General features: G+C 53.4%; 1 protein-coding gene and 1 pseudogene across 2 annotated transcripts; both read right to left on the minus strand.

Annotated features, from left to right (window-relative positions):
- Positions 1 to 19,506, minus strand: OTUB2 (OTU deubiquitinase, ubiquitin aldehyde binding 2). The gene is made up of 6 exons (XM_082647716.1): positions 19,329 to 19,506; positions 6,921 to 7,016; positions 5,444 to 5,562; positions 2,038 to 2,122; positions 1,262 to 1,456; positions 1 to 417 (listed from the first exon to the last, which is right to left on the minus strand). The coding sequence occupies exons 1-6, from the start codon at positions 19,329 to 19,331 to the stop codon at positions 211 to 213; spliced, it is 705 nt and encodes a 234-aa protein (XP_082503842.1). The 5' UTR covers positions 19,332 to 19,506; the 3' UTR covers positions 1 to 210.
- Positions 8,689 to 17,493, minus strand: LOC309818473 (regulatory factor X-associated protein-like; annotated as a pseudogene). Its single transcript has 2 exons — positions 17,488 to 17,493; positions 8,689 to 9,484 (listed from the first exon to the last, which is right to left on the minus strand). The product of its transcript is annotated as a regulatory factor X-associated protein-like (transcript).
- Positions 19,507 to 26,974: the final 7,468 nt, after the last annotated feature.

A 26,974-nucleotide genomic window follows, 5' to 3' on the forward strand; every position in this document is an offset into this window, starting at 1 on the left:
GACGTGGGTTCGTGCCCCGGTCCGGGAAGATCCCACATGCCGCGGAGCGGCTGGGCCCGTGAGCCATGGCCGCTGAGCCTGCGCGTGCGGAGCCTGTACTCCGCAGCAGGAGAGGCCACAGCAGTGAGAGGCCCGCGTACCGCAAAAAAAAAAAAAAGAAAAAACGCAGTCCCATTAGGTGACAGGCTCCACTGCATGGTCTAAAATTAATCAACGTTTATCGGCTGTATAAAGGATGTTGTAGTGGGACGTTTTATAGAGCAGGTAAACGGAAGGGACGGCACACTCGGGGAACACGTGGTGGTTCAGGGCCGTGTCCATTTCGTCCACATACTCCACCTGCAGGGCAATGTTCAGTGCCTGGGACAGGGCCGTGATCTGGATGTGGTCACACTCCGTGGCCATGGGCTCTACTTCCTGCAAAGGTCACAATGAAAAAACAACCCAGTTGAGGATGGAGGCCTGGCAGAGGACAAGTGAGAGGTCCAACCCTGGCTTTCGTGGTCCTAGGTCAAAACCTCTGCGCTGGGAAATAATCTCCACAACAACCTGTGAGGCAGATGTTGCCATCTGCATTTTCCAGAGGAGGAAACGCAGGCTCGCTGAGGAGGTGACAGATAGACATTGCCACAGTTGCAAGGCTTGAATCTAGATCTTTTTGATTCTGGACCCCCTAGTTGTGAGAAGAGGACACTACTTTGAAGAATCTGGAAAGGGGGGCAGGAGTTTTTCAGCTTGGGCTTCCTAATGCACAAAGTCAATCTCAGCAGAAAGGGACTTTATCATAAAGGGAGTTCAAGCTTACGTGCTTACAGAGGGCTGGGTGAGCGAGTGGGTGAGTCAATGGAGACACAAGCTGCCTACTGAGTCCCAATAACCAGTGCAGCTGCCACTTAGCTCCTGCTGATTACTGCCGGGCAAGAAGAAGGCCTGGGAAGGACTCCCCTGGTGGCGCAGTGCTTAAGCTCTGGGGTTGCTACTCTGTAATTTTGTGAACAGTCTAGTCCAAAGCCCTTATTCCTCAGATGAGAAATCTGAGGCCCAGAGAGGGAAAGTGACTTGCCCAAAGCCACACAGTTTGGGCAGAAGGAGGATGTGTTCCGGCTTGCTAACCTAGTGCTCTTTGAATTGCAATGTAGACATGACATCCAGGTCCCCTGGTTAGGGAATGCTGGTGCTAAAGTCTCCTAAGGAGAGAGGGATGAGAGCGGAGCCCAGGGCCAGAGGCCGAGTCCCCAAAGCCTGGGCCCCGAGGACCTACATGAGTGCAGAAGTCTTTGATGTCCATCTCCTCATCGATGAAATGTCGGAAGAAGTCTCCGCGGTTCCTGATGAAGGCTGACGTGAGCAGGCGCAGGAACTGCACGATGCGGTCCGAGGAGCTCTGGTCGTTGAACACCTTCAGCAGGCTGGACACGGAGCTGTCCTTCTCCACGAGCTCTACCACACTGTAAAACTGCAGCCCTTGGGCCCTCAGCCAGGGGACGGGCAAGCCCCGCCCCTCCCTCCACGGGCATTTCCATCTTCAAATCCTCAAGTTGAGGCGCCAAAATCAATCAATCAGATCCCGCCAAAGCTCGGTAACAGGGTTAGAGAGATTCTGTAGCGAGTCCCTCAGCCCGGAGTCACGTCTAAGGAGCAGCGGTTAGTCTCCCTCCTCATTGCCGTGGTTCCAGTTCTTATTTACAGATTCAGAACTGACAGTCTTCCAACCCCACCGCCTTCACTAGTGGGGTCCGGGGAATGGGGTGGAGAGGGGAGGGGCTGAAGGAGGCTGGGGGAAGTTTCCAGCCTGAGAGCTAGTGCCCCAAAGGAGGTACCTCCTCCCAGAGAGACGGCAGGGCCCTGGGCTCCCTGTTCCCTCGATGTCCCCACAAGCAGGAAGCAACCCTCAGCCCTTCCCCAGCTGGGAGGAGCCAGAGGGGCGCAACCACAGAGCCCTGGGCGGTGAGGGGACTCCGGCCAGTGCCCGCTCCTGTCTGCTCTGCCAGCGAGGGAGGACCTGGCCCCTCAGCTGTCGTGCCCAGGTTAACTCACAGCATTAAAGAAGTTTTGGAACTTGTGCTCCTCGAAGCCAGCAGCCAGAAGGTCGTTTGGGGTCTGCAGTACACGCTCTTTGAACCTGGAGGGGAAAGACTGGTACTTACAAGGAACTGCAGGGGGCGCTGCTGTGACATCAGCTGTCATCCCACTCACCCACCAACCCCATACACACCTGAGAGGGTACGTGTCATTTTTCTACTAGGACTTTTTTTCTAGTAGGACTTTTCTACTTTTCAAAGCACTTCCACGTGGACCACACACTGATTTGTTCCGTCCTCCCCTGTACGGTCATGGGAGGTGGGTAGTATACCCATTTCACAGAAGAGGAAATTGAGGTAATCACCACCCACTCCCAGATACATTGATTCTACCTTTCGAAGGTCTGTTGACTCTGTCCCTCCTTCCTGTCCCCATGGTTCCTGGTGTGTCAACACCATCTCTGGCCTGGGCCACACCCAGCCTTCCCTCACTCCTGGTCCCCTCTCCACAGGGACCTTAGAGTGACCTGCCACAGCCTTCTCCCTCAGGACGCAGCTCCTCAGCACAGGCGTCCTGGAAGGGCCCCTGCCGAGCTCAGCAGCCTCATCTCTAGTCAAGTCTCACAGCTTCCCTCACACCCCACAGTCACTACCCACTTGCGTTTTCACCCCTTAGCCTCCACTGTCCCCTTAGCCAGGGATGCTCTTCTCAGAGGTGTGCTAGCGCTGGTTTGTACCTGCTCACAAGAGCTAGTTGTTAAATTTACGCATTTTGCCATCCAGGTGTTAAACAGCCATTATTTAAGAATCAAGTTATGTAAACTTAAATAACTTTAAAACACAAATTATAATCTATGCTCTTGAGGTAATCTTTGTCTATTGGGCGTGGATGGTGGCAATATGATTTGGACTATAGCATGTGTTACGTATCTCTTCCCAACTCCCTGTTCAGTGACCCCATGATGGTAGCTTGGAAAAAAAAAATCATGACAAGAGTATTTATACTACAGAAATCAACTCGCACCACAAATCAGGCCTCCCGGCCAAACAGCCACTAAACTTCTGCCAGCACTGACCATCCCTCGAGACCTGGTCCAGGGACCCCTGCTTTGTTAGTGCTCCCACTGCAGGCCCCCCACTGGCACGGCCCCATCTGGGACCTGTCCTGGTCCCCTTGGGGATGGCGAGGAGCTGCCCCAGGACACAGAGTTCAGCAGCAGAGATGAGATACAGTCCAAGTGATTGGTCCACAGAAGGGGGTGCATCCCCGGCAAGAAGGACCAAGTGGAGAGGCTCTGGGGGACCAGCTGGCACGGGCGTAACCGCAGCCTGTCCCCTGGGAGGGGAGACCAGACTCTAGGGTTTTCACGAGGGACTAAAGGCACAATGAGAAAGGCCTGGGAGGCTTAGGTGACTTGTGGGACAGGGGAGGTGAGGGGAGGGTGGTGTGTGTGAAGTGGAACCATCTACCTGGAAGGTGAGGTGCTTCTGCTGAAAGGCAAACCACCAAAGGCTGGGCCGGCCGGCGTATCTGAGCCCAGTTTGGCCAGGGCAGGTGTAGGAAGGAGTGCTGTGCTGGGAGCCGCAGCCCTGCTGCTAAGTCGCTCTCCGGCTTTGGGCCATAGGCTCCCCTTTCGCATGGCAGGGGTGACGGTAACAGGCCTCCACGAGGGGTGCTGGGAGGGCCCCTCTGGCCACTGTTCTGTGAGGCTGTGAATGTGCACAGCTCTGTTCCCAGCTTTCCTACCTTCACACCCTTCCCCTCCCTGGCCACACACTCCTGAGCCCCCGCCGCATCCCCCCACTCATTCCTCACCAACGACTGCTGGCCCCGCCGTGCCAGCCCTGGGGACACAGAGACGGCGACACACAGACCCAGTCAAGCGAGGGACGAACACCCAGGGCAGGACTCCCGCCCCGATGAGGTGAGGGAGGAGAAGGACGGAGTCAGGACTTGGAGCACAGGCCCTCTCAGAAACACACCAGCTTTAGTGGGACCTTGGGCAAGTCACTTAACCTTTCCGAAGCTCGGTTTACTCATCTGTAAAATGGGGTAACACCCTCCTGGTACTTCCCACTGGACCCCACTTGGATGGCTCATGGGGATTTCAGACTTAGCAACATGGACCTCCTGCTTTTTTAACTCTCAGGCCAAACCCCAGGCACCCATCCTCGACTCCTCTCTCTGCTCACACACCCCACTCCAGCCACGAGTGAATCCTGTTGGCGCCCCTCTGCAGGGCTCTGCGATCGACCTCCACCTGCTCAGGCCACCGTCACCACCCCTCCTCTGGGCTCTCCTGGAGCACGTCCCCTGCTGCTCCCTGGCTGCGCGCCGCTGCACTTATCCTGCACGCAGCAGGCCGCACATCAGGCCCCTTGCTCTCTTGAACCCTCTGTGGCTCCATCTCATTCAGGCCGACATTCAAGGTCCTTAAAAAGGCCCGTGAGGCCCTACCCCACCTGCCCCCGCTACCTCTCCAACCCCTACTTAAAACTGCAGCCTCTACCCCTGGACAACCTGGCCTCCTTTCCTGCCTGATTTTTCTTCCCACAACGCTTATCACCGTCTGACACATCAAGTACGCTTCGTATCCACTGTCCCTCTTTTCCGGTCAGGATGCCAGCTCCACAGGCAGGGTGTTTTGTCTCTCTCGTTGGCTGCTGCATCCCCAGGGCCCACAACACAGTCTGCGTGTGGCACCCAGTTGGGCGATGGCTGCAGGAGCAAGGGGGCCCCGGACGGAAGGCAGGGTAGAAACCTGCCTCGGCGAAGGAGTTCTGGTGCCGGAGTCCACGGTTCAACCACAAGGGCTCTGTGACCTGTGGCCACTCTGCACTCTTTCCCAGGGTATGTGGGGAAGGGTGTCTGACACGGAAGCCCGGGGTCTTCATCCAATCCTGTAAGGGCTGTGAGACCTCCAAGGGCAAGAAGCAGCTCTCAGCTCCTTGCTCCCCAGCATGGTCTGAGGCCCAGCGGCAGGGGCGGCTTCTCCGGGAGCTTGTGAGAAATGCGGAATCCCCCGCCCTAGACCTACTGAACTGGAATCTGCATCTGAAGAAGATCCCAGGGGGTTTGCACAAATGATGAAGTATGAGAAGCCTCGAGCTAAGCCAAAACCCGAGGGTCTAAGGGAGGATCGCTACGGGCAGCAGCTGCGGGACAGAGGGACCTTGGACAGCATCAACTCTGGATCCAGGCTGACCAGGTGGACCCCTGGGTTACTCAAGGTCAGCGAGATCATCCAGAACAACGGGGCAACGCTTCTTTGTGTTCTCCTTGCAGTGAGTCTTCGAGAACGCACCCAACGCAACTTGCCTAAGCGCACTGAGACCGGAGGGCTGAGAGTGCCCGCTAGGTCACTGTCCCTCCCCAGCGGGCCCCTTGGCAGCCCACCCAGCATCCCCTGTGCCCCACTCACTTGAGTATCTCCCTGCTCTTCCCCAGCAGAGATTCCAGGTAGGAGTAGCCCAAGGCCCTGTAGAAGCAGTTCCCATCCCCCTTGGTCTTGCGGATCGCAGTGAACCTTTTGCTGAGTTCCTGCAGGGGGCAGAGGAAATGTGGGTGTCTGCACCAACAGCACCCCCGTCGTGTCCCGTCAGGGCCGGGGCCCCTGCCTCCCCCACGTAACACCTGCTCCCTCCTCTCAGACTGGCTGCCCTTCACGGTGTCCCAACTCTCATCCCACAAAAATAAAACTACTCAGAGTGTGTCCTGTGTCAGACACTGAGCACGAACGGGGTGGGGGGGGGGGTCCCACGGCCCTGCCCTCAGGAGCCTACAGTCTGAGGTGAGATGGACAGTCAGATGATCGTGACAGGAGGACAGGGGAAGCACTGGGGTGCCACGGAGCAGTGGCATCTACATCAGACTTCAGCAGTCCAGGAATGGCACTGAGAGGAGGTGCAGCGGCGTGCATGGTGGGGCAGTGAGGGTGGGCATGCCTGTGAGGTGGGCCAGGAGGCTGCAGAGTCAGTAGGAAGGGCCTCCCCAGCCTTCTCCAAGCAGTCTGACCAGTCCTTCAAAGGGTTTCTTGGGAGGTGTGGCCTCCCCATGCCACCCGCTCCGGCTCTGCTCCTGGCTGTCAGCTTCCCTCTGAAACGGCCCGGAGTCCCCATAGCTGCCTCCCGGGCCTGCCTACCATCAGGGTTCTGACAGCAGAGCTGGTTTTCAAGGGGTCCCACCAGAGTGGAGCTGACAGGGCCCACCAGAGGCAGGCCGTAGGGAAGGATGCGCTCCTTGAAAACTCCATCTCAGCTCCCGAGGGGGTTCCAGGGGACACGAGAGTCAGTGTGCTGCCCAGCCTTTGCTCCTGCCCTGGCGGGAAGCCGAGAGGTGGAGAGGGGGCACCAGGGGAGCGCCCAGGCTCCTTCTTGTTCTGTGACTGTCCGTGCATCCTTCCAGCAATCCTACCCCCACTTTTTCATAGCCCGGCTGGAGTGGGCTTTCCCTCCTGAGAGATGCCCTTGCAGGGCAGTTACAAAGACGACTTTTATGAGGTCGGCCTGCTGGTCTAAATGCCAGCTCCTCCACGCACTAGCAGTAGGGCCGTGTGCTTGCCATTTAACTTCTGTGCCTCGTTTCCCTCAGCTGTAAAACGTGGGTAATAGAAGTTCCGACCTTGCAATGTTGTACTGAGGTCTCAGGGAGAAAGGAAACACTTAGGAGAGTGCCTAGCTTTTTAAGAACAAAAGTGCTATTTTTTTTTCTCTTTGCAGCGAAAGGATTTCTCATTAAGGCAAATGCCCAACATCACAATATTCTGGGAGCCCTTTAATTTGCCCAGGAACCTGGTCCACATGCGAAGCCTTTTTTACCTTCAAAGTGTCACCTCTTTCTCTGCTCCCAACTCCAGCCCATTTCATCTAGGCTCCCCTTCTTCTGACCCTCTGCCTTACCTGGATTTTCCTCTGGTAAATCCTGTTTTCAGGATGATCCCGAAGAATTGACAGAGTGTCACATTTTTCTGATATTAGGTTGAAAGATGCTTCACTCTGAAAGACAGAAAAAGGAGTGAAGCTGTAACAATTTTCAAAAGCAGCTGTTGGGCTTTCACCAACAGAAAGCCTCTGAACTGCTGGCTGTAGGACACAGTGAATGTTACCTCCCCCCGACAGAAGCACCTCCGGGTGTGTGACTAGTATCCCAGACGCCATGGTCCCCGGCGGGCAGGGAGCCAGGGTCAGGCCCACCATACAGGGGTATCAACTTGTAACTTCCAAACTGATTTGTTTTATAGAACATAATACCTCAGTTCACAAAAATAAATTCAAAATGGTTTAAAGATTTAAATGTAAGGCCTGAAACCATTAAACTTTGCTAGAAGAAAACATAGGCAGTAGGCTGTTTGACATTGGTCTTAGTAACATTTTTTGGATATGTCTCCTCAGTCAAGGAAAACAAAAGCAGAAACAAACAAATGAGACTACATCAAACTAAAAAGCTTTTGCACAGCAAGGGAAACTTTCAACAAAAGGAAAAGGCCATCTACTGAATGGGAGAAGATATTTGCAAATAATATATCTGAACAAGGGGTTAATATCCAAAATATATAAAGAAGATATACAACTCAACATCAAAAACACAAACAACCCAATTAAAAAACGGGCAGAGGATCTGAATAGACATTTTTCCAAAGAAGACATACAGATGACCAACAGGCCCATGAAAAGATTTTCAGCATCACTAATCATCAGGGAAGTGCTAATCAAAACCACAGTGAGGGGCTTCCCTGGTGGCGCAGTGGTTGAGAGTCCGCCTGCCGATGCAGGGGACACGGGTTCGTGCCCCGGTCCGGGAAAGATCCTACATGCCACGGAGTGGCTGGGCCCGTGAGCCATGGCCGCTGAGCCTGTGCGTCCGGAGCCTGTGCTCCGCCATGGGAGAGGCCACAACAGTGAGAGGCCCGTGTACCGCAAAAAACAAAACAAAAAAACCACAGTGAGGTATGACCTCACATCTGTCAGAAAGGCTATTATCAAAAAGACAACAAATAACAAGTATCGGTGAGGGAAAGTGAACACTTGTGCACCATTGGTGGGAATGTAAATTGGTGTAGCCATTATGGAAAACAGTATGGAGATTCCTCAGAAAAACTAAAAATAGAACTACCATATGACCCAGCAATTCCACTTCTGGGTATTTATCCAAAGAAAACAAAAGCACTAATTAGAAAAGATATATGCACCCCTATGTTCCCTGCAGCATTATTTACAATAACCAAGATATGGAAGCAACCCAAGTGCCCATCAACAGATCAATGGATAAAGAAGATGTGGTATATATATGCAACAGAAGATGTGGTATATATATGCAGTGGAAAATTATTCGGCCATAGAAAAAGAATGAAATACTGCCGTTTGCAGCAACATGGATGGACCTAGAGATTATCATACTAAGTGAAGTGAAAACAGAGAAAGACAAATATTACATGATATCACTTATGTGTGGAATCTAAAAAAACAAATGAACAAATATAGCAGAACAGAAACAGGGTCATAGATGCACAATGTGCAATACGTATTTGTCCCCAAACGCACACACATTCATAGGAAAATGACTGTTTACCTTCTACCGGCAAATCTTACCCCATTTATCTTTAGTATAAAAATATGTCCATCCACTACAATAAGATAAAAAACGTGTAGGACTTCTTGATAAATTCCCTCACACTGATGTTCCTGGAAACCGCTGTTGTCTTTGCTCCAAAACTTGCTGAATTAGGAGTTGCTGCCGTTTCTGTGAAAACTGCACCACTTCTGGACTTCTTAGTAATGACCGTCTTTTCTGATTTAACACTTGTTCTAAAAGAGTAGGTCTTGCAGGTCGATCCCCCAAAGATCCTGTTCTCTGTTTAACAGTGGAGAGTGTATTACCTGTACTTTCCTCGAGTTTGACGTTTCCTGCGCCACCAGGCTGGGCGGCCCCACCGCAGTTCGGGGCCTGGTGGCTTTTCTGCTTCTTGTACTTATCCTCGTCCATCTGGTTGCGGTGCTTCTTGCACATCCACGGCTTGTGCTGCTTGGCCACCTGGCTCGGCGTCTGGCTGCAGCCCTCATAGGTGCAGGTCTTGCTCACGCTGCCCCGTCTCCGGGCTCCACCGCTGCCGCCCTCTCCCCCAGAGTGGGTCCCCTCGTCCTCCAGATCCTCCAGACTAGCCGTGCTCTCGCCTCCCCCCGGGGGGGTCCGAAGTGTCCAGCAGGTCTGCCTCATCTTCTCCCGCCTCCCCCTCGCCATCCCCCCCGCCACTTGGCACAGGTACCGATCGGGCAGCCCGGGCGCTGCCCCCCAGGGCCGGAGCCTGCCGCAGGGCGCCCTCGGCCACAGCCTCGTCCTGCCCTCCACGGGGGCGCGTCACCAACAGGGTGAACTGCGAGGCCGCGGCCGGGCCGGGGGCAGGGGCGGGGGCCCCGAGGCGGAGCGCGGCCCTCGGCGACAGCCTGCACCTCCGCGCTGCTGAGACCTGGCGGGGGTCCACGACCCCGACCCTTCAGCACCTGCCGGGCCCAGCTGCACTTAGCAAACCAACGGCCGGGAACCCATAGAGGAAAAGTCTCCGGCCATCACTTTTGACAGCTGTCACCGGGCGGCCTCTCAGCCTCCTCACTGACTAGACAGTGGCCTCCACCTAATACCGCAGTGCTTGAAAAGGAGCCTTCGGTGTTACAAACCCCTTCCCATCTGGAGAAATGGGTTGGATTTTGATGATGAGATTCTCCAGAGCTCACCACCGGAAGCAGAGAGCTGGCCCCCAGAATCGTACAATGAGGCGTAAGGGACTTCTAGGCTTACCTGGTCTCCAGCCTGGACAGACTCTAAACTTCTGTCTGACAATGAGCTTCTTTGGCTCTGATTCCTGTACTCGGCATCCAGGCTCTGTGACTGGGAAGCGGCATTTCTGGGGGGCCTGGAAGCTCTCAGCCCTCAAAGGCTCCAAAGTCACGCGGGCCTCCCTTGCCAGCGGGCAGCTGTCAAACCATCTGAGACCTTCCATTCACTTGATTCCCCAGGGCCCCTCACAGGGCCTGAAGCAGAGCAGGGGATGAGATGTTTGTTAAATGAATGAATAAAAGCCATCTCCCCGGTGAAGCCTCCCTGGTTGCCCCACCCCATCTGAATCAGGCTTGGGCCCTCCCTTGAACTCATGCTTTGTTCCTTTTTCTCCCTTTCTGGTGGCCCCAAACATGCCCTCCCGAGATGTGGGACGCCCGGGCATCTTCCCAGACGAAAGCCAAACAGTGAGAAGATGAATGTTGTCCCTAAAAACAGCAGGAAAAGTATTTCTAAAAGAAGGAAGAGAGCGTGCAAATGCTTGTGGGTGGGCGAAGGGATTCTAGGTGTTGTTTCCGGAAGCTTCTATTCTGTACCCAATCTTTGTTGCAAAATTAAGTCAGTCTCAGGCTCCTTCCTCACTTCTGCTCTGACACCACAGCGGCAGGCTGGCAGAGCAGGGGAGAGCCATCAGGAGGAATCAAATAACCATCCTGGGGCAGATGCTACGGGCTGCTTTCCCATCAGCCATTACCCATTTCTTCCCTACAGACAGGATTCCTGTTTTACTCTGGGCAAGGTGATGGAAAATGCCTGGGCTAAGTCATGACAACCCTAACCTCCTCCTTACTGATTTCCCTAGCCTCCCTTGCAGCTGTGGGCAGCCAAGTGACCGGGGCTGGCCAACTGGACTCACAAAAAATCTGCTGGGGGCTTTGGGGAAGGCTTTTGGTTTGGGATGTAAAGAACAGAGGCAGCGCGTCCGCCTCCTCCTTCTTCCTGACTTAATACTGATGCAACGTCTGCATTCCAGCAGCCATCCTGTGACCATGAGGTTGAAAGCCAACGCGTGGAGGATGGTTTGATGATCTGCTGCTACCCTAAGCCCAAGATGTATGAAATAATAATGGATGCCATTACTGTACACCAGCTGTGTGGCCAAGCTCTGGGACTGAGGCTTACATATTCCCGCTATTTCATTTAATCCCGACTGACAATTACTAAACCCACTCTACTGACAAGGTTGGGTCCCTTGTGCCAGGAAGAGGTGTGCTGCAGATCTGCCTGACTCTGAAGCCCATGGAAATTCTACCAAGCCAAACTGCTGAGCAGACAGAGCTCAGAGTCCAGGAGCTCTAGAGGGACCAAGGCTGCTAGGCCTCAAAGGAACACTGTGTGCAGGGCAGCCTGGGGCCTTCTCACCTTCAGGCTGGGCCCCTGCAGTTCCCCCTCCATCCATTACAGGCAGAGTGCTCAGCCCCGGACCTCGGTGCCTACAGCAGGATCCCCCAGTCTGAGGGCTGCTCATCACAGGTGGAGTGAGAGATCATTTATAGGTGATGTCTGGACATGGGGGTTAGAAGACATTGGCGACATTGGGAGCAAAACTTAATCTCTTTTCAACTTTCTTCAAACCTTCTAATTGTACCAAGGAGAAAGCAGGCTTCCAGTGTACCTCTAACTCCTTTCCACTGTGCTAGCCTCTTTTGAAGGGTGAGAAGGCCTCTGACTTGGAGCATAAAATCTTCCATTTTCATTTGCAATTTTTTTAACTTAAAACAAAACTTGTTAACTTTTTAAAAACTTTTTGGCCATGCCTCGCAGCATGCAGGATCTTCCCCGACCAGGGATCGAACCTGCGCCCCCTGCAGTAGGAAGCAGAGTCTTAACCACTGCACCGCCAGGGAAGTCCAAAACTTATTAACTTACTAACTTCATTGGCATAGTTATAAAAAGTGAACATGTTTGGACCTATTCTAAGTCATGGAAGACTTACATTATTGGCATAATAAATACCAATGGCTGGTGTACAGTTAATTTTGCACTCACACGGTGTGCTCATAAAGCGAATAGCCACGGGATCCCATGAGTTTCAGAATTTACAAATCCACCTCTGCTGACCCGAGGGTAAGGCGGGATGACAAACAGGTACTATTCAGAAACAGCACGTGTCCCCACTCGACAATGCCCATCTCACGCACTCACCCACCCGCCGTCTCCTTTCATTCCAAAGTCCCATTATTTACCTATCTCACCAACAAAAAGTCTTGTTTTTACCCACAGCAGACTTAAAATTATGGTTTGGGTCTTTTTAAACAATGGGTGATTAAAAAGCAGCGCAGCTGTATTGAACGCTGCTCGCGCTTGGAGTGCCCCCCAAAAAAGACGGCAAATGGTGTGGGAGGATGCATAAAATCAGTTCTATTTGATGGGCAGTTTCTGAGAAGGTATCGCTGGGAGAGTGGAAAGGAGTATAAGGAATTAATCTTACATATGTAGAGATAAGTATTTAAGATGTTAGAAAGCCCGCCATCACCAGTCAAAATGAGAATGTTAAAGGTGGGTCAGGAAGGGGAAATGGGCCTCACTCAGGGAAGCCTCCCTAGCTTTTCCCCTTGCCATAGTCATATCTTAGGCTATTTAAAAGTCAACTTAAAAGAAAAATATTAAACAGCAGTTTGGGGGCGGGGGGTGGGGGGCTCTGGGTCGCTGAGAGTCAAGCTCATCACACGCAGGGTTCAAGAGACCCACTGTGAGCACCGGCCTCTGCAAGGCATTCTGTCACCTTTTCCCCCTTCATCCCTGATGGCTGTTCCCATCCCGCCATCCCCCCACCCTCTATAGGTATTCCCTATGGCACGTCTTTCAGTACGTATCTGCCTTTTTAAAATTGTGCTAAAACATACATAGCACAAAATACACCATCGCAACCATTTTGAAGCGTGCAGTTCCGTGGCATTAAGTACATTCACATCGTTGTGCAGCCACTACCGTCCTTTCCAGAACTTTTTCATCATCCCCAGCTGAAACTCTACCCATGAAACCCTAACTCCCCATTCCCTACCCCTCAACTCCACACGGCCCGGCCCCTGGCAACCACCACTCTGCTTTCCGTCTCCATGAATGTGCCTATCCTAGGGACCTCATGTAAGTGGAATGTATGTCTTTTTTAAAATACAGAGTTGTTTTATGTATGCACGTGTTTTAAATATGCATACAAATTATTCTATAGATATCGTGGCTTTTTTTTCCTTCACTCAATACTATTTAAGATCCACCCCTCCTGACAAATGGCTCCCAGGTTGGTTGCCCTGCCCTGTGATGGAGCTGTAAGTTAGCTCCAGCGCCCCCTCGTGGTCCCAGGTGTGTTTACTGGCGCCACTGGGAGGGGTGAGTGGAGTGGGTTTCTGCTTTGGCGCCTTTAAGTCCCTGCCTGGCAGACCAGAGTGACCCAAGTCAGCCCGGGTGGTCCCCGGCCCCCTCCCCATCGGCACGACCCTGGCCACACCCCCGGAAGAACAGCCTCAGTATACGGGCCCATAAAGCAGGTACAATACTCTGGGTTTGACCTTGGCTGACTCTAAGTGGTGGTTTGTTTTTTTAAATCATGGCCCCAAATTTCCAGGATGTTATGGAAAAAGGACAGGCCTCGCCTGACAACGTCCTGTCAGACCTAATCAGGTTACCTAATCCTAAAGGATTTTAGCCTTAAACTGCTGGTTTGCAAATAGATGCTAATTAACTAAGCCAGGCAGAGAGCACCTCTGCTTGGAAACAGCTTTGAGCTATTGAGTCGAGGAAGATATTTCAAAGTGAGAGAAGAATGTTTCTCCGATCATCAGAGCCAGCACGGAACCACCTACAATAGTGCTGCTGACCCCGCACTCGATCCCCATCTCTCATCCATATACCCCGCCCCCTCCATCCATATACCCCAATCCATGGATCCTGCCCCACTGGTGTGGCATCTGAAGCCCTGAAAGCTTCCGGTAAGGAAGTGACCAAGCAGAGCCAGAGTGAGGTCCCATTGCCAGGGCGATGCAGGAGCTCCCATCCCACAAGCTGCTGCGCACCCTGCCCACGGGAACCCCACGTGCACAGCACTGTGCGAGCATCTCCAGGGGCCCCCAGCAGACGGTGGGGTGGCAGGGAGCTGCAGGGTGGGGAGGGCCACACTGCAAGGACTGGGCCCTGGCAGCTTAGTCCTGCAAGCCGTAAAGGTCTGACCCATGACATGACCTGTGACCCAAACCAAACCCCTGCCCCTCCTGTGAGTTCTCCGTGGGCCCCTGTTGGAACAGATACAGTTCACTTCAGAGTTTGAATCCAGCTTCTCTGAGCTTTCTCGAGAGGCAAAACAACAGGAGAATGAAGTACCACAAGGACAGGGTCCTTTGTCACTTTTATCACAGTACTCCAAGTGCCTGGAACAGCAGCGGGCCCCGGAAGGCACTAAGTGCCCCGGAAGGCACTAAGTAACCACTTGTTGAATGACTTAAGTTACCTTTGCCGGGAGGTCACCATATGCCAGGCGCTGGGGATGATCTCACTTAGGCCTCGCAGTAGCTCTGTTTTACAAATGGAAACTGAAGCCCAGAAAGGTCAAGCTCTTTGCCCGAGGTCACACAGTGAGGCAACCCAGGGAGAAACTTCGATGCTGGTCACCCAGCACATCAAAGGTATTCAACAGACCTGGGTGCCTTTCTGCCCCAACTCTCCACAAAGAGAACCCACCTGGCCCTCGTGGGCCCTATCATCACTTCCTGATGGCTCCTCAGCAGCCCGGCCTTGGGCTCATGCGTCTGCCTACAAACCCCCCATGACGTACCCTTGGGTGCCTCTGTGTGCACCCCCAACCAAGGCTCTGAGGTGCTGGTGGGCCTCTCCTGGGCCCACCCTGGGCCCCGGCGGGCAAGGCCAGCCGTTAGCCTGCTGGACCTCCCTCTGAGGCCGCTCTGCTGACCCCGGGCCATGAGTCAGCCTCGTGAACCAGGCCCAGCCCCGAGAAGCCACAACGCACCGCGTGGCCTGACCTCAAGCTACCAACTGCTCCACGGCAGAGGCCAGAGCCTGCAGCCTCACCACCAGAGGGCCAGGGCCTAGAACGCAGCCAACCACCTCCCCTCAGAAGGTCCCTGCCACTTCTAGAGGCGCCCCGTGGCTCCAAACCTGGCCTTGCCTGCTTGGGGCTGGGGTCTCCACAGGGGGCTGTTTGCAGGGGCTGGAAGGAAATGGCTTTTTAAATGTCTCCTTCAGGGTATGATGTATAATATACCGACATACGGGATAATCAAACATTTTTATTGATGAGTGATCAAAAACATTTGGAGGCCCAAGATTCAGGGGAGACCTAGTGTCCTGAATTGCTTCCTATTGCTGCTGTACAAACAGCAACTAGTACAAACTCAGTGATTTAAAACAAGGTTTATTATCTTACATTTCACGGGGAGAAGCCACTCCCTTACCTTTTTCGGTTTCTAGAAGCTGCCTGCATTTCTTCATGATTCCTCCCTCCCACTGTCACGTCTCCTCACTCCCAGCCTCCTGCCTCTTCCTTATAAGGACCCTTGTGGTTACGTCATTGGGCCCACCTGGGTACCCCAGGGTATTCTGCCCATTTCAGGACCCTTAATTCATCACAGCTGCAAAGCCCCTGTTGCCACGTGAGGTACCCTAGTCACAGGTTCTGGGGATTAGGATGTGGGTGTCTTCGGGGCACTGTTACTCAGCCTACCACCCACATTCCCCCATCTCTGCAGTTCAGTTCAGGAAACAGAGAAGACTCTGCATCTGGACCCCTACCTGCCTTGGGTCACAGTTATTGGCTGGCCTTGCAGAGACCCCGAAGTCAGATGCTGGCCCTCTCTCATTTGACCCTGGACTCATACATCCTCCTAACGGACCCTCAGATCTCCCGCCCTGACTTCTCCCTAGAGCTCCGGCCTCAAACACCACCAGCCGCCAGGATGTCTGACCAAGATCCCAGAATTACTGTGCCCCTAACTGCTTTCTCTCTCCACCCCTGCATCCCCTCCAGGTGTCACCAGATCCTCAAAAGCTCCTCCATCCAGACAGAGCTCATGCCAAAGACCGGGGAGGCCTCTTCTACTCCTCCCCCTTCTTCCGTCAGCTCAGCTCCTGTGTCCGTCCAGAGCTGCCACCATCTGCCCTCAGGGAGGCTGCACCACGTGTCTGCCCAACTGACCTCCTGGCTCCCACTCCCAGCCCCCAGCCCCACCATCCTCCACAGCAGCCAGCACAGGCTCCTACCATGTGAAGCAGATGAGGACATGCCCTTTCCCAGCTCCCTCCAGTGGCTTCCTTCACATGGGAGAAGACTCAACCTCTGGATGACAACCACCCAGGTCCTACCCCATCCGGCCTTGCTCCCCTCACTCTCGTGAGCTCCAGTCACAGTGACCCTCCTTGTGTTCCCCCAAGACACCTCAGGGCCTTTGCACATGCTGTGCCTCTGCATGGAATGACTCTCGCCTCTTTACATGACTCAGATGACACAACCTCCTTCCCTGACCACCCTGTGAAGGTTGCCCCTTCCCCACCCCTACTGCCTTGACTTGTTTTATGTCTGTAGAGCTCTCTGACATGTAGGTTCACTCATTTACTTGCACGCTGTCTGTCACCCTCCACGAGAATGTCAACTCCATGAGGGCAGGGACTCTGCCTGCCTGTCATGACTAGATTCCCCAGTGCCTGCCACACAATAATGCCCCCAAAATGGATAACGAGCAGATGAGTGAACAGATGTATGCGCTGGTCTCCGACTCCAGCCTGGCCACTTCCAACCCTCTGTCCATTCCATTGCCAGACGGCATCCAAAGCAACCATCTCTTATTTGTCAAAAATATGTTATGGTCCTCGCCCCTCCCCAGCCATACCTGCAGAATGAAGTCCAAAGCCCACGGTGCAGCGTGCGAAGCCCTTCATGGCACATTCTGACCCCACCTGCTTTTCTAAACTCATCTCTCCTCCTTCCCCCAAGCTCCCTGCATCCATACAGACCGCTCACCTTTCCCAGCATATCCCACTCTTAACCATGTTTACAGGCCTGTAAGCACACTGTCCCACCCTGACCGGAATACACTCTTCCCCAAATCCTTCCTGAAAACTCCTATACATCCTTCAATACCCCATTCAAAAGACTCCTTTGTGAAGCCTTCCTCAACACTCCCCACTCCCTCAGAGTGCATGGCTCCCTGCTGTGCTCCCCAAGCCCACGGTCAGGTGTCTTAGGTCATGACCAGTAGCTCAAGAATTGCTTGTGTCCAGCTCTGCCTTGTCCAACAGGCAGTAAGCTCCTAAGAGTGGGCAAGCCCCTTGTCTTTCTCATCAGTGCCCAGCATGGGGCTGGACTAGGGTACCTACTGGGGCTTGTTTGACAAACCAAAGAACAAAGCACAGAAGGGCCCTGTGGTTTTGCTATTCACATCCGACCCTCATTCTTCACTGAATGTTAAATGCCCTTTGAGTGAGCATGAGACCCCTCACTACCTACAACCTCTGCCAGTGGCAGCCCCAGGCTTTGTCCTCACCCTGGCCCCTGCATTCCCAAGGGGTTCTGTGTCTTCTACCTGGGACCCTTCATCAAGCTTAGCCCCGTGACTTTGAAACGAACACAGAAAGAAAACACCGTATTCTCCAAAGACATTCTCCTCTGCCCACCACACACACACTCACCTCCATCTACACCACACAGACTCAGAAAACCACCAAAGGGCCCAGCACGGTACCTGCCAAACAGTAGGTGCTCAATAAGTGCTGGGTGAACAGAAGAGAACACACCGTGCACTGCCTCTGCCGCCCCCACCCTCCCAGGATTCCCCGGCAGACGTCCTATTTTGTGAGTTAACAACTTCATCCCTCTCCAAGGCAGCCACGCCACCCCTCACAGGCTGACGGCTGATGCTCTGACTCCATCTGCCCTCTGACTTCCGGTCTTGTGAGTCCAGGGCAGACGTGAGGATGGAGTCAGAGGCCTGTGCAGCACGAAGGCCAGAAGTTCAGGTCCCAGCCCTCACCACCCCTGCCATGCTCTCAGCTACCCAGTGGTGGCTGGAAGCCCCGCCAGCCTCAGCTCCAGGGTGGCTAAACCCATTATTACCTCAGCTCTGGCCACTCCCTAGCGGGCGATGCAGAAACACCTGAGTCCTCTTGCAGGAGCAGCAGAGCCAGGTAAACCCTTAGGTACTGGGTAGAAGCAGGAAGCTGGTGCTTCCAGATGCCCCAGAAGCCCTCAGCCACACCCAGCAGCAGGCTGGTTTGTCTAGGACAGGCCAGCGCAGATGACCTGGCTGCCCACACCACAGTCAGAATGTGTCAGACCGTGAACAGTTTCTGACCTGTGCCCCAAGCCAGCGGCAGCCTGCAGTGGTGACCCATTCCTCTGCCCAGACATGGGAGGGAGGAGGCCGAGCACGAAAAACCAGGCACCCGTGCACGCGCATTTGCAGGACCCTGTTTTCACAGGGAAAGCCGTGCCCAGTTATCTGAGCCAACTGATCCACTCGCATCACCTCACGTGGTGCTCACAGCAGCCAAGTATACAGACGTGAAAAATAGTGCCGGGGATGGGAAGCGACCAACCAAAGCCTCTCGGCCTTCCAAGGGATGGAGGTGAGATTTGAACTCAGGGCTGTGTGACCACAAGCCAGGCCACCAGTCCTTATACTCTACAAGCTCCCTGGAGCAGGGGGGCTCAGAGTTGAAGAGTTTTAGGCACTCATCACACCCAGTCCTCTGCAGAGTGCCTGTCCCCCGCCTCCCCTTGCCCCCAAGATGGACTGATGTAGTAATACAAAGAGCACTGGACTGGGAGTCCAGAGGCTTGGGTTCAGGTCCAAGTCTACCACGATCAATCCCGGCCCCCTCCCTGTCTGGGCCTCAGTGGCCCCAGCTGACCAACACCCGGTTGGCCTGGCTCAGAGGGTCTCTAGGGCCCTTTCTGTCTTCTGAATCAGGGGTTCCTCTAGTCTTTGCTTTGCCGGGACCCCTAATTCACGTGTCTCACAACCTGAGACAGCCTCTCCACGTGGGTCCTAACTCCAAAGACCTTCTGTTGACGTGCAGGTCGGAGAGGATGTCCGGACACCCTTGCACTCCCCAGGTCCACTCTTGGGGCTTGGGAGTGGGAGGTCTCTCATGGCTGAGCCCTCGGACGGCTGGGGCCGTGAGCTGCCGACTGGAGGTCTACTTAACAAAAGGGAAGCGACCCTTAGCCCTGGAGCCTCCGGGTGCCCACCGTCGAGCGGCACTCGGGGACAGCCGGGACGAACGCGCCGGGGCGGGAGGCCTGGGAGCCGGGCTGGGTCTCCGTCGCTGGCCGTCCATGGGGGCCTTCCAAGGAAGGACTGGGCCCCCCGTATTCCCGGGGTGTCCGAACGCGTCAGGTCTGACGGCGGCGGCCGAGCCTCGCGCCCGACCCCCAGTCCCGCGAGTGCACATGCGCCCAGGCGGCGACCCCGCCTACCGAGCCCCCCTTCCCACTCCTCCTTCCCCGCTTCCCCGTTACGACCACTGACCATAGTGACCGGAGCCGTCGGGCCAGGTCCCGCCCCAGAGAGGAGGGATCGGTGGGGGAGGGCGCCCAGGGAACCACTGGCGGGCTCCGCCGTTGGGTCGGGCGGCGGGGTCCTCGAAGGCGTGGGGGCGAGCGGAGAATACACCCGACCGCTCCGCAAACCAGAGGTTAGACCACCACTGTGTCCCAGCAAGACACACGCCCCTCGATTGACGTCTGAGGCGGACAATCAGAAGCCAGGTCACAGGACGTCACAGAAAGCGGGTGGAACTTCACGAGCCTCCAGCCTATCCTTTGGGGCACACTTGACAGGGTACCGCCTCCTTTTAAAGACACAGAAACCTTTTAACTGGCAAAGGAGTTAGCCCAACCCAGGAAGACAGGTTGTAAAGGCTGAAGGGCTTTTGACCAAAACCGCAAATTGAATTCTGAAAGATTAGCTGGCCCTCATTAATTCATAAACCAGGTCATATAAGTATAGTTTGCTCAAGACCAGAGGACAGGCGCTTAGGGAACACGTGTCCAATAACATGAAGTTACCTGCCTGCATGTGTAGCTTCAAAATAATATTTTACACCCTTCCAACTCCTGAATCAGTAGGTTGCCATGCACCCAATTAATGTTTGTGGAATGAATGAATTTCCAGGATCTTTGATTCTGTGCCTGTGGAATTGTACGGCTATATACAAGGCACAGACCGTGAACCACGCTTGGTGACTCACCCTGCATACGAGCTCATTATTGCTGAACGTCAAACAGAGGAATATGTATCGTTCAGAGATTCATTCATTCACCAGCCCTTGACCGCTGGAAGACGGTGCTCTGGGTGAATTGTATGCGGCCCTTTTATAAGTATTAGTACTTCCTGGAGCATGTATTAAGTAATTCCACACCACACTCTCACCCCCCTGCCCCAGGCACCAGGCTAGGCTCTTGAATAGACAAACATCTGTATCTTTCAAGTGCATATCATTTACTAGTTGGGGAGTTTGGGGTCAATCAAGACTCAAAGAGCCATAAAAATAAAAGCTAATTTTTACTGAGTACTTACTGTGTATCCAGCATCATCCAAAACTCTCAAACTAGGCTTCCCTGGTGGCGCAGTGGTTGAGAGTCCGCCTGCCGATGCAGGGGACACGGGTTCGTGCCCCGGTCCGGGGGGGGATCCCACATGCCGCGGAGCGGCTGGGCCCGTGAGCCATGGCCGCTGGGCCTGCGTGTCCGGAGCCTGTGCTCCGCAACGGGAGAGGCCACAGCAGTGAGAGGCCCGCGTACCAAAAAAAAACAAAACAAACTCTCAAACTATATTATCTTAATTTTCTCGCAACTAGTTTATGGCGGTAGGTCCTATTATCCTTGTTTTACAGACAAGGAAACTGGGACACAGGGAAATTAAGCTACTTGCCCACATTGACCCAGCACACAGTGGGATTCAATCCCAGGCGGCCTGACTCCAGAGCTGGGTTTGAATTTGCTCTGCTGAGGAACAATGCCCGTGTTTGCAGGGGTTGTGTACTCCCAGTGCCTCTTTTTGCACTTGGAGAGTTTCTGCTCTGTGTTTTTACAGCCAAGGAAGCTAGAGAGGTGACAGGCACAGCGCAGTGCTACTCAGCTAGGAAGAGGCTCAGCTGGGGTGGATCCCAGACTTCTGACTCCTCATCCAGTGCTTGGTCCAGACTGTGTTAGGTAGGCTTCACTCGCTGGAGGAATGACTGAGCCAGGTGTGGCCCCTGCAGGTGTGGGCGAGGTGTCTTTGCTGAGGAGAGCCGGGAAGGGCCTGCGAGGGCGTTGCCTGGGGCCTGGTCTCAGGCTTAACCCTGGTCAAGCCCACATCTGAGGCATCTGGGGCTTCCAGAAGGAGGGCTTCTAGGAACCCTCATGCTGGGCCATACTAAGCCCCGGGCCTTTGGCCCATCTCCTTCTCTCCCCAGGCCACAGCAGCTCCAACCCAAGCCAGCGCTGGCATGTGCAAGGAGCGCTGAGCTGGAGTTCACAGGCAACCCTGAGCCCCAGGCTGGCTCTAGACTCTGCCGCTCACTGCTGTGTGGCCTCAGGTGACATCCAGGCCCTCTCTAGGCCACTGATTCCTCACTCAATGAAGAGATTGGACAATGTAGGCCATTAAAAGAAGATGTTAAAATATATTTTTACTATTGAAACTTTTAAACAAAAACACAATCTTACCCAGAATCTCAGTATATGGAAACTTTCCTCAACTGGGGCTCAAATGAGCAGGGAAAATGTGATCTCTTTAGTCTGTAACTAATCAGACATCTTCCTGAGCTCCCTAAAGTCTGGTTAGAAGAGAAAGAAAGCTTCCAAAGAGTTCAGCCAGTTTTCAAGCTGAGATGGAGCTGCAAATGTGAACAGTCTCTGTAAGGGCCGCGCCCTGGCTGGGTGTAAGCGTGTTCTTTCTGGAATGAATCTGCTCTCCTCTACCTGCTCCGCCTCTGCCTGGCCTCCAGGTGTCTGGGTTGGGGGGGGGGTCGGGGGATGGCTGTTATGACTTCACAGGTTTGGAGAGGGGTGTCTTGTCCTCCAGGAAAGGACCTGGGCACCTGGGTGCTGGACACCCCCAGACTTTGGGGCTGGGCTCTGTGGCCCCTGTGACTCATGGCCTGGCCTTTCTCAGGCTGGTCAGACCCAGAGAGCTCTCGCAGGTTGACCCCATTTTACTCTCTACAATGTGCCCACCTTTCTCATCCCCTCTCTCCCTCACTTCCCCACTTCCCCAGTACATGAGCATAAGAGGCTGGCTCCAAGGGCCCAGAACCTTCCCCATTTTTCCCACCTCTAAGCCTCTGCTCCTCCTGGAATGTCCTTTTCACGGGCTTCACTTGTCAAAGTCCCCCATCCTTCAAATTCTGGCTCCTCCTCCATGAAGCCATCCCAGATTGCCAGGCTGGTCATGAATTCCTCTGAATTTCCACTACATCATCTCCGGCCTTCTGTGGTGCTGATCCTTTGCAGCTGTGATTTGGAGGGGGCAGTAGGACCTGGTAATTACAAGTAGGAGCAATGGCATGAGGTATTTATTTGTGTTGTGATTGCCATGGCAATGCTCCTTGAGAAAGGCATGCCTCTGTTTCCTCATCTGTAAAGTGAAGGTATTCATACCCACCTCAAAGGGCATTCGGGAGGACTCAATGAGACGATCATGAAAAGCACCTGACACTGTACTTGGTATCCAGTAAGTGCCCAATACAGGTGGGCTTTGCCTGGTACTTACTGGGGCCAGAGTCTTGTTCATCTTGTGTGGCGAAGCCTAAAGAGGATAGGCAGGGATTTGCATGTGGCTGGAAGGAGCGCCAAGGAGGTTTGTGTCTTTGCCGGAAAGGAGGGTCATCTGTCCTCTCCCAAATCTATGTCCGGAGACTATGATGGGAGGATCTCATGCAGCTGTACCCCTGTTGGCAGGAGCAGTTTTAGTGCAGACCCACCTTCTAGTGTTCTTTACGTCGTGCTATTTCACGCACTTGACCTTCTCTGCTCTGCGAGCTTCAGGGCGGGGTGCTCTGCAGGACCCCCGGGTTGTAAGTTGGTTCACCTCCTCACAGGGTGTCAATGCCGTCCTCCTGGCTGCCCCCTGCCCCTACCCTTCGCATCAGAGCCTGCACCTTTGAGCTGAAAACTTTGTTGAGATACAACGTGTGTGCTGTTTCACTGCTGGGAAGAATGAGATAGAATCAGATTCCCCCTCCCACCCCCTCACTCCGGGTCGCAGAGCTGTGGGCCAGCCCTGGAGTCAGTGGTCTACCATGGCTCCCACTCCTAGGGGCATTGTTGAGAAAGAGGCTTTTATTTTTAAGAAAAGTTCTTTCCGGAAAGAACAATGGAACTTGGGGGATTAGGGAATTGGGAGTTGGGGCTGACTGAATAGGGAGAACTTTCTGGAATTAGGGAAGGGGTGGAAGCAGGTGTCCCAGAACAACAGGAAAGGCCTGTGTTCCCTGGGGGAACGCTGGACGCTGGCCTGGCTGGCCAAGACCCCTTTTGTCCCTCCATCCAAGGCGCATGTATGTTTGGGCAAAGACTGTGGCCACGGAACAAAAGACCCCTCACTCAACCTTCAGCAAAGACTTGTTGCACATCCACTGTGTGCTGGGCACCGACTGTGCACATCTGTGCACAAAACTGACAGAAGTCGCTGGCCTCGCTCAGCTCCTGTTCTGCTGGGGTGGCGACCTCCGGCTCTCTGCACTGAATCTGTGGTCCAGACCACACAACCCCTATAGGGTGCAGGCAGGACAGGAGGGAGCCCCTTGGGTGACTGAGATTTAATTTTCCACCAGGAGACACAGTGAGAGTTAATTTGTGGGGGGCGGGGGGGTGTAGAAACAAAAGGAATGTACCTGCCAGGCTGCTGTGGCTTTTCAAATGAGGCAAGAAAATCTGGAAGAGAAATAACCTTACAAGGCCCAGTTATACCACAACACAGCTCACTTTTCAGTTTAAACATAACCCACAGCCCTAGGAGGCTAATAGATAGGCCAGTTTTCCAGCCAACTGCCCATTTGTGGGTTCCTCCCAGGCCTGGGTTTTGAAAGCTAACGTTTCTCCAGTCTGGGTAGCAAATGCTCATAGCCCACACAGCCTCCCGGGCTGGGCAGGGAATACTCCCAGCTTCCATGGGAGGAGAAAGCGTTGGGTATGGTTGACAGAAAGCCAAGGCCACTGAGGGGTCCTGGGCTTGGCAAAAGCTCCTGTCCCCGCCCCATCCTCACCTCCTTGAGGCGGGACAGAGAGCCTTGCCCCTGAAGGAGGCTGGAACATGTCCTAGCTAAAAGATCTGGGGCAGGTACATGACCTCTGTGATGGGCAGCCTCTAATGGCCTCCAACAACCCTGCCTCCTGTGTTCATGCCCTCGTGTAATTCCCTCCCCTGGAGCATGGGCTGGACCTAATGACTTGCTTGTGACAAACAGAGTACAAGAGTGATGGAGTGTCATTTCTGAGACTAGGTTACCCAAAGACAGTGGCTTCTGTCTGGCTCACTGTCTCTTCTCTCTTACTTGCCATGCTGTAAACTGCCCTATGGGGAGGTCCGCAGGACAAGGAGCTGAGGGAGGCCTTCAGCCAATGAAAAGTTGAGGGCCTTAGTCCAACAGGCTATGGGAACTTCATCTGCCAACAGCCACACAAGTGAGCTTGGAAACCAATTCTCCTCCGGTTGAGCCTTCAGATGAAACCACAGCCCTGGCTGACAGCTTGATTGAAGCCTTGTGGAGAGATGCTGAGCCAGAGGACCCAGCTAAGCCATGCCCAGATTCCTGACCCACAAGAATAAGGAGGTAGTTAATGTTCATTGTTTTAAGCTAAGTTTTGGGGTGATTTGTTACGCAGCATTAGATGACTGATACAGCCTCTCTTGCTCTCAACCTCAGTCTGCTCCTCTAGGAAGTGGTGTTAATGATACTCACATCTCTGGGTAATGGGGTGGGTGAAGCCAGCTCTGGGGTTACTTCCTCAAGCCCCCACTGGATGCTCCACAGCACTACTGCTTTAGTCACAGGAATCGATGTCTCACTGCAAACTCTGCAAGTGCCGGGAAGGAAGAGAACAGGGTGCTGTGGGACCAGTAACCCAGGGCTCTGGCCTTGTTCACGGGGAGAGAGAAGTCTTCTCAGAGGAGGTGAATTTTGACTGAGGTCTGAAGGCTGAGTTGGAGAGGGTTCATTTGTCCTTCTTTTCCCTGTCCCCAGCCTGTTAGTCTCTTCTTTAGCACTTTGTGATTTCCTGTCCTAGTATTTATCACAGTTCATCACCATCAATGTGTGTCTGCCTTGGGGAAGCTCCAGGAGGGTGGGGACCAGGTCACCACAGCACACCAAGTACGTGACAGAGTGCCTGGCACGTAGTACGTGCTCCAGAAAACTGAACTGAATGAATGAGTAGTCACAAGCAGAGACCAAGGGACAAAGCACTAGAGACAGAGGGAATGGCATAGGTGAGGATCCAGGGAGAGGAGCTGGTGAATTCTAAGGAACTGGGAGAGGCCCGTCAGGCTGGTGCCAGTCAAGAAGGGGAGAGTGGTTCACATCAGCCTGGAGAGGGGGTCAGGACCAGGTCATGCAGGCCTTGAGGCCTCAGGTAGGGGTTTGTCTTGAGGGCAATAGGGAGCCTTGGAAGGGGCAGGAGGGAGGGTGGACACAATCAGATGTGCTTTTTTGAGAGATGGTTGTGGCTGCTATGAGGAGAATGGGTTTCGAGAGGGTGGGGGTGGAAGCAGAAGACCTGAAGGCCAGAGATGAGAGGGCTAGGGCCTAGGGTGGGGCACAGAGATGGGGGAAGTGGACAGTACCCAGGGGCAGACGGTAACATGGACAGGACCTGCAGTGGCTGGATGTGGGGCAACAGGAGAGAGAGGGTCTGGGGTGATGCCACAAGAGCACAGCCTCCGTTAGATTCAGCAGATCTCAGAGCCTGAGTGAATCCCCAAACTGCCATCCCCCAGGACGTGAAAAATGGAGAAGTTGAGGGCTGTGATCCCTGGAAACTCTCTAGACCCCTGGAGAGCAAAGCTCAGACAACCTTCGCCTTGGAGGTGTTGGTAAAATCTTCTTGAAACTTGAACTTTTGTTTACAGATGATGGAGGTTGTGTGGGGTAAGTGCTGGCTCCCCAGCCCAGGTCCCTGGGGCCCCCAGCTCTGCCAGGCAGAGCTTGAAGTGCTGCATAAACACTGAGCAGCTTCCTGGATCATCTGTTTTCCTCAAAGATTTTTACAGGGAAGAAAACATGAATTTTTTGTATAAGAACAAAGTATTATGAAATAGAAGGCAAATTGACTAACATGAAATTTTCAGATGAAAATGCAAAAGTGCAAAAATATTTGGTCTCCCTCAGGTCTGAGTACCAGGCCCCTGAAAGTCTGAGTAAACTCTTCTCTGCCACTGGACATATTTGGCAGGAGGTGGGTAGGGGAAGTTCTAGGCTTTGATCAGGACAAGTGCTCTAACTTTGAGGTCAGCCAGACTTGGGCTCTGCCACCTGATTGCTGTGTGACCTTGAGTGAGTTACTGCACCTCTCTGAGCCCAGGTATCAGTTTCAGTTGCCCACGAAAGACCCTGCCACTCCCATACTTCAAGCAGTTGTTCCTCGCAGACTAGCTTTCCAACTCTCACAATTCTCACCTTTTTGCCAGTTGCTGAAGGAGAATTAAAATTTGTTCATCTTCTAAGTGGCAGCATTTTGCCTAGAATAATTTCTTATATGAGATCACAGGAAATAGACAAATGAAATCAATCATTGCAGGAATAAAAAACTGTAGGTATTCCCACTCCCCCGACTATATCTTATGCAAAACTTTATGGTAAAATCCAAACTGTATAAAGGTCTTAGATCAACTTTTTGAAATCTTTTAAAATGATGTGCTACACTATTCGGTATGAAAGAAAAAAAAGAAACTGTGAAAGTTCCCAACCTTTGGATCAGCCATCTTTATAGATACCATGTGATCTTATTTTTAGTCAGAACTTCCCAAGTCCATCCTCCAGAGTTGGTGATAATCTATCCAGCCATTATGTATAAACTAGTAATAGACAGAAATACACACACACACACACACACACACACACACACACACACACACACACACACACACGGGTCAATCATGTTTTTCTATTTTCTTCCATTTCATCCATCCCA

The sequence above is a fragment of the Grampus griseus genome (assembly GCF_964374135.1).
Source record: "Grampus griseus genome assembly, chromosome: 2".
NCBI classification, from domain to species: Eukaryota; Metazoa; Chordata; class Mammalia; order Artiodactyla; family Delphinidae; genus Grampus; species Grampus griseus.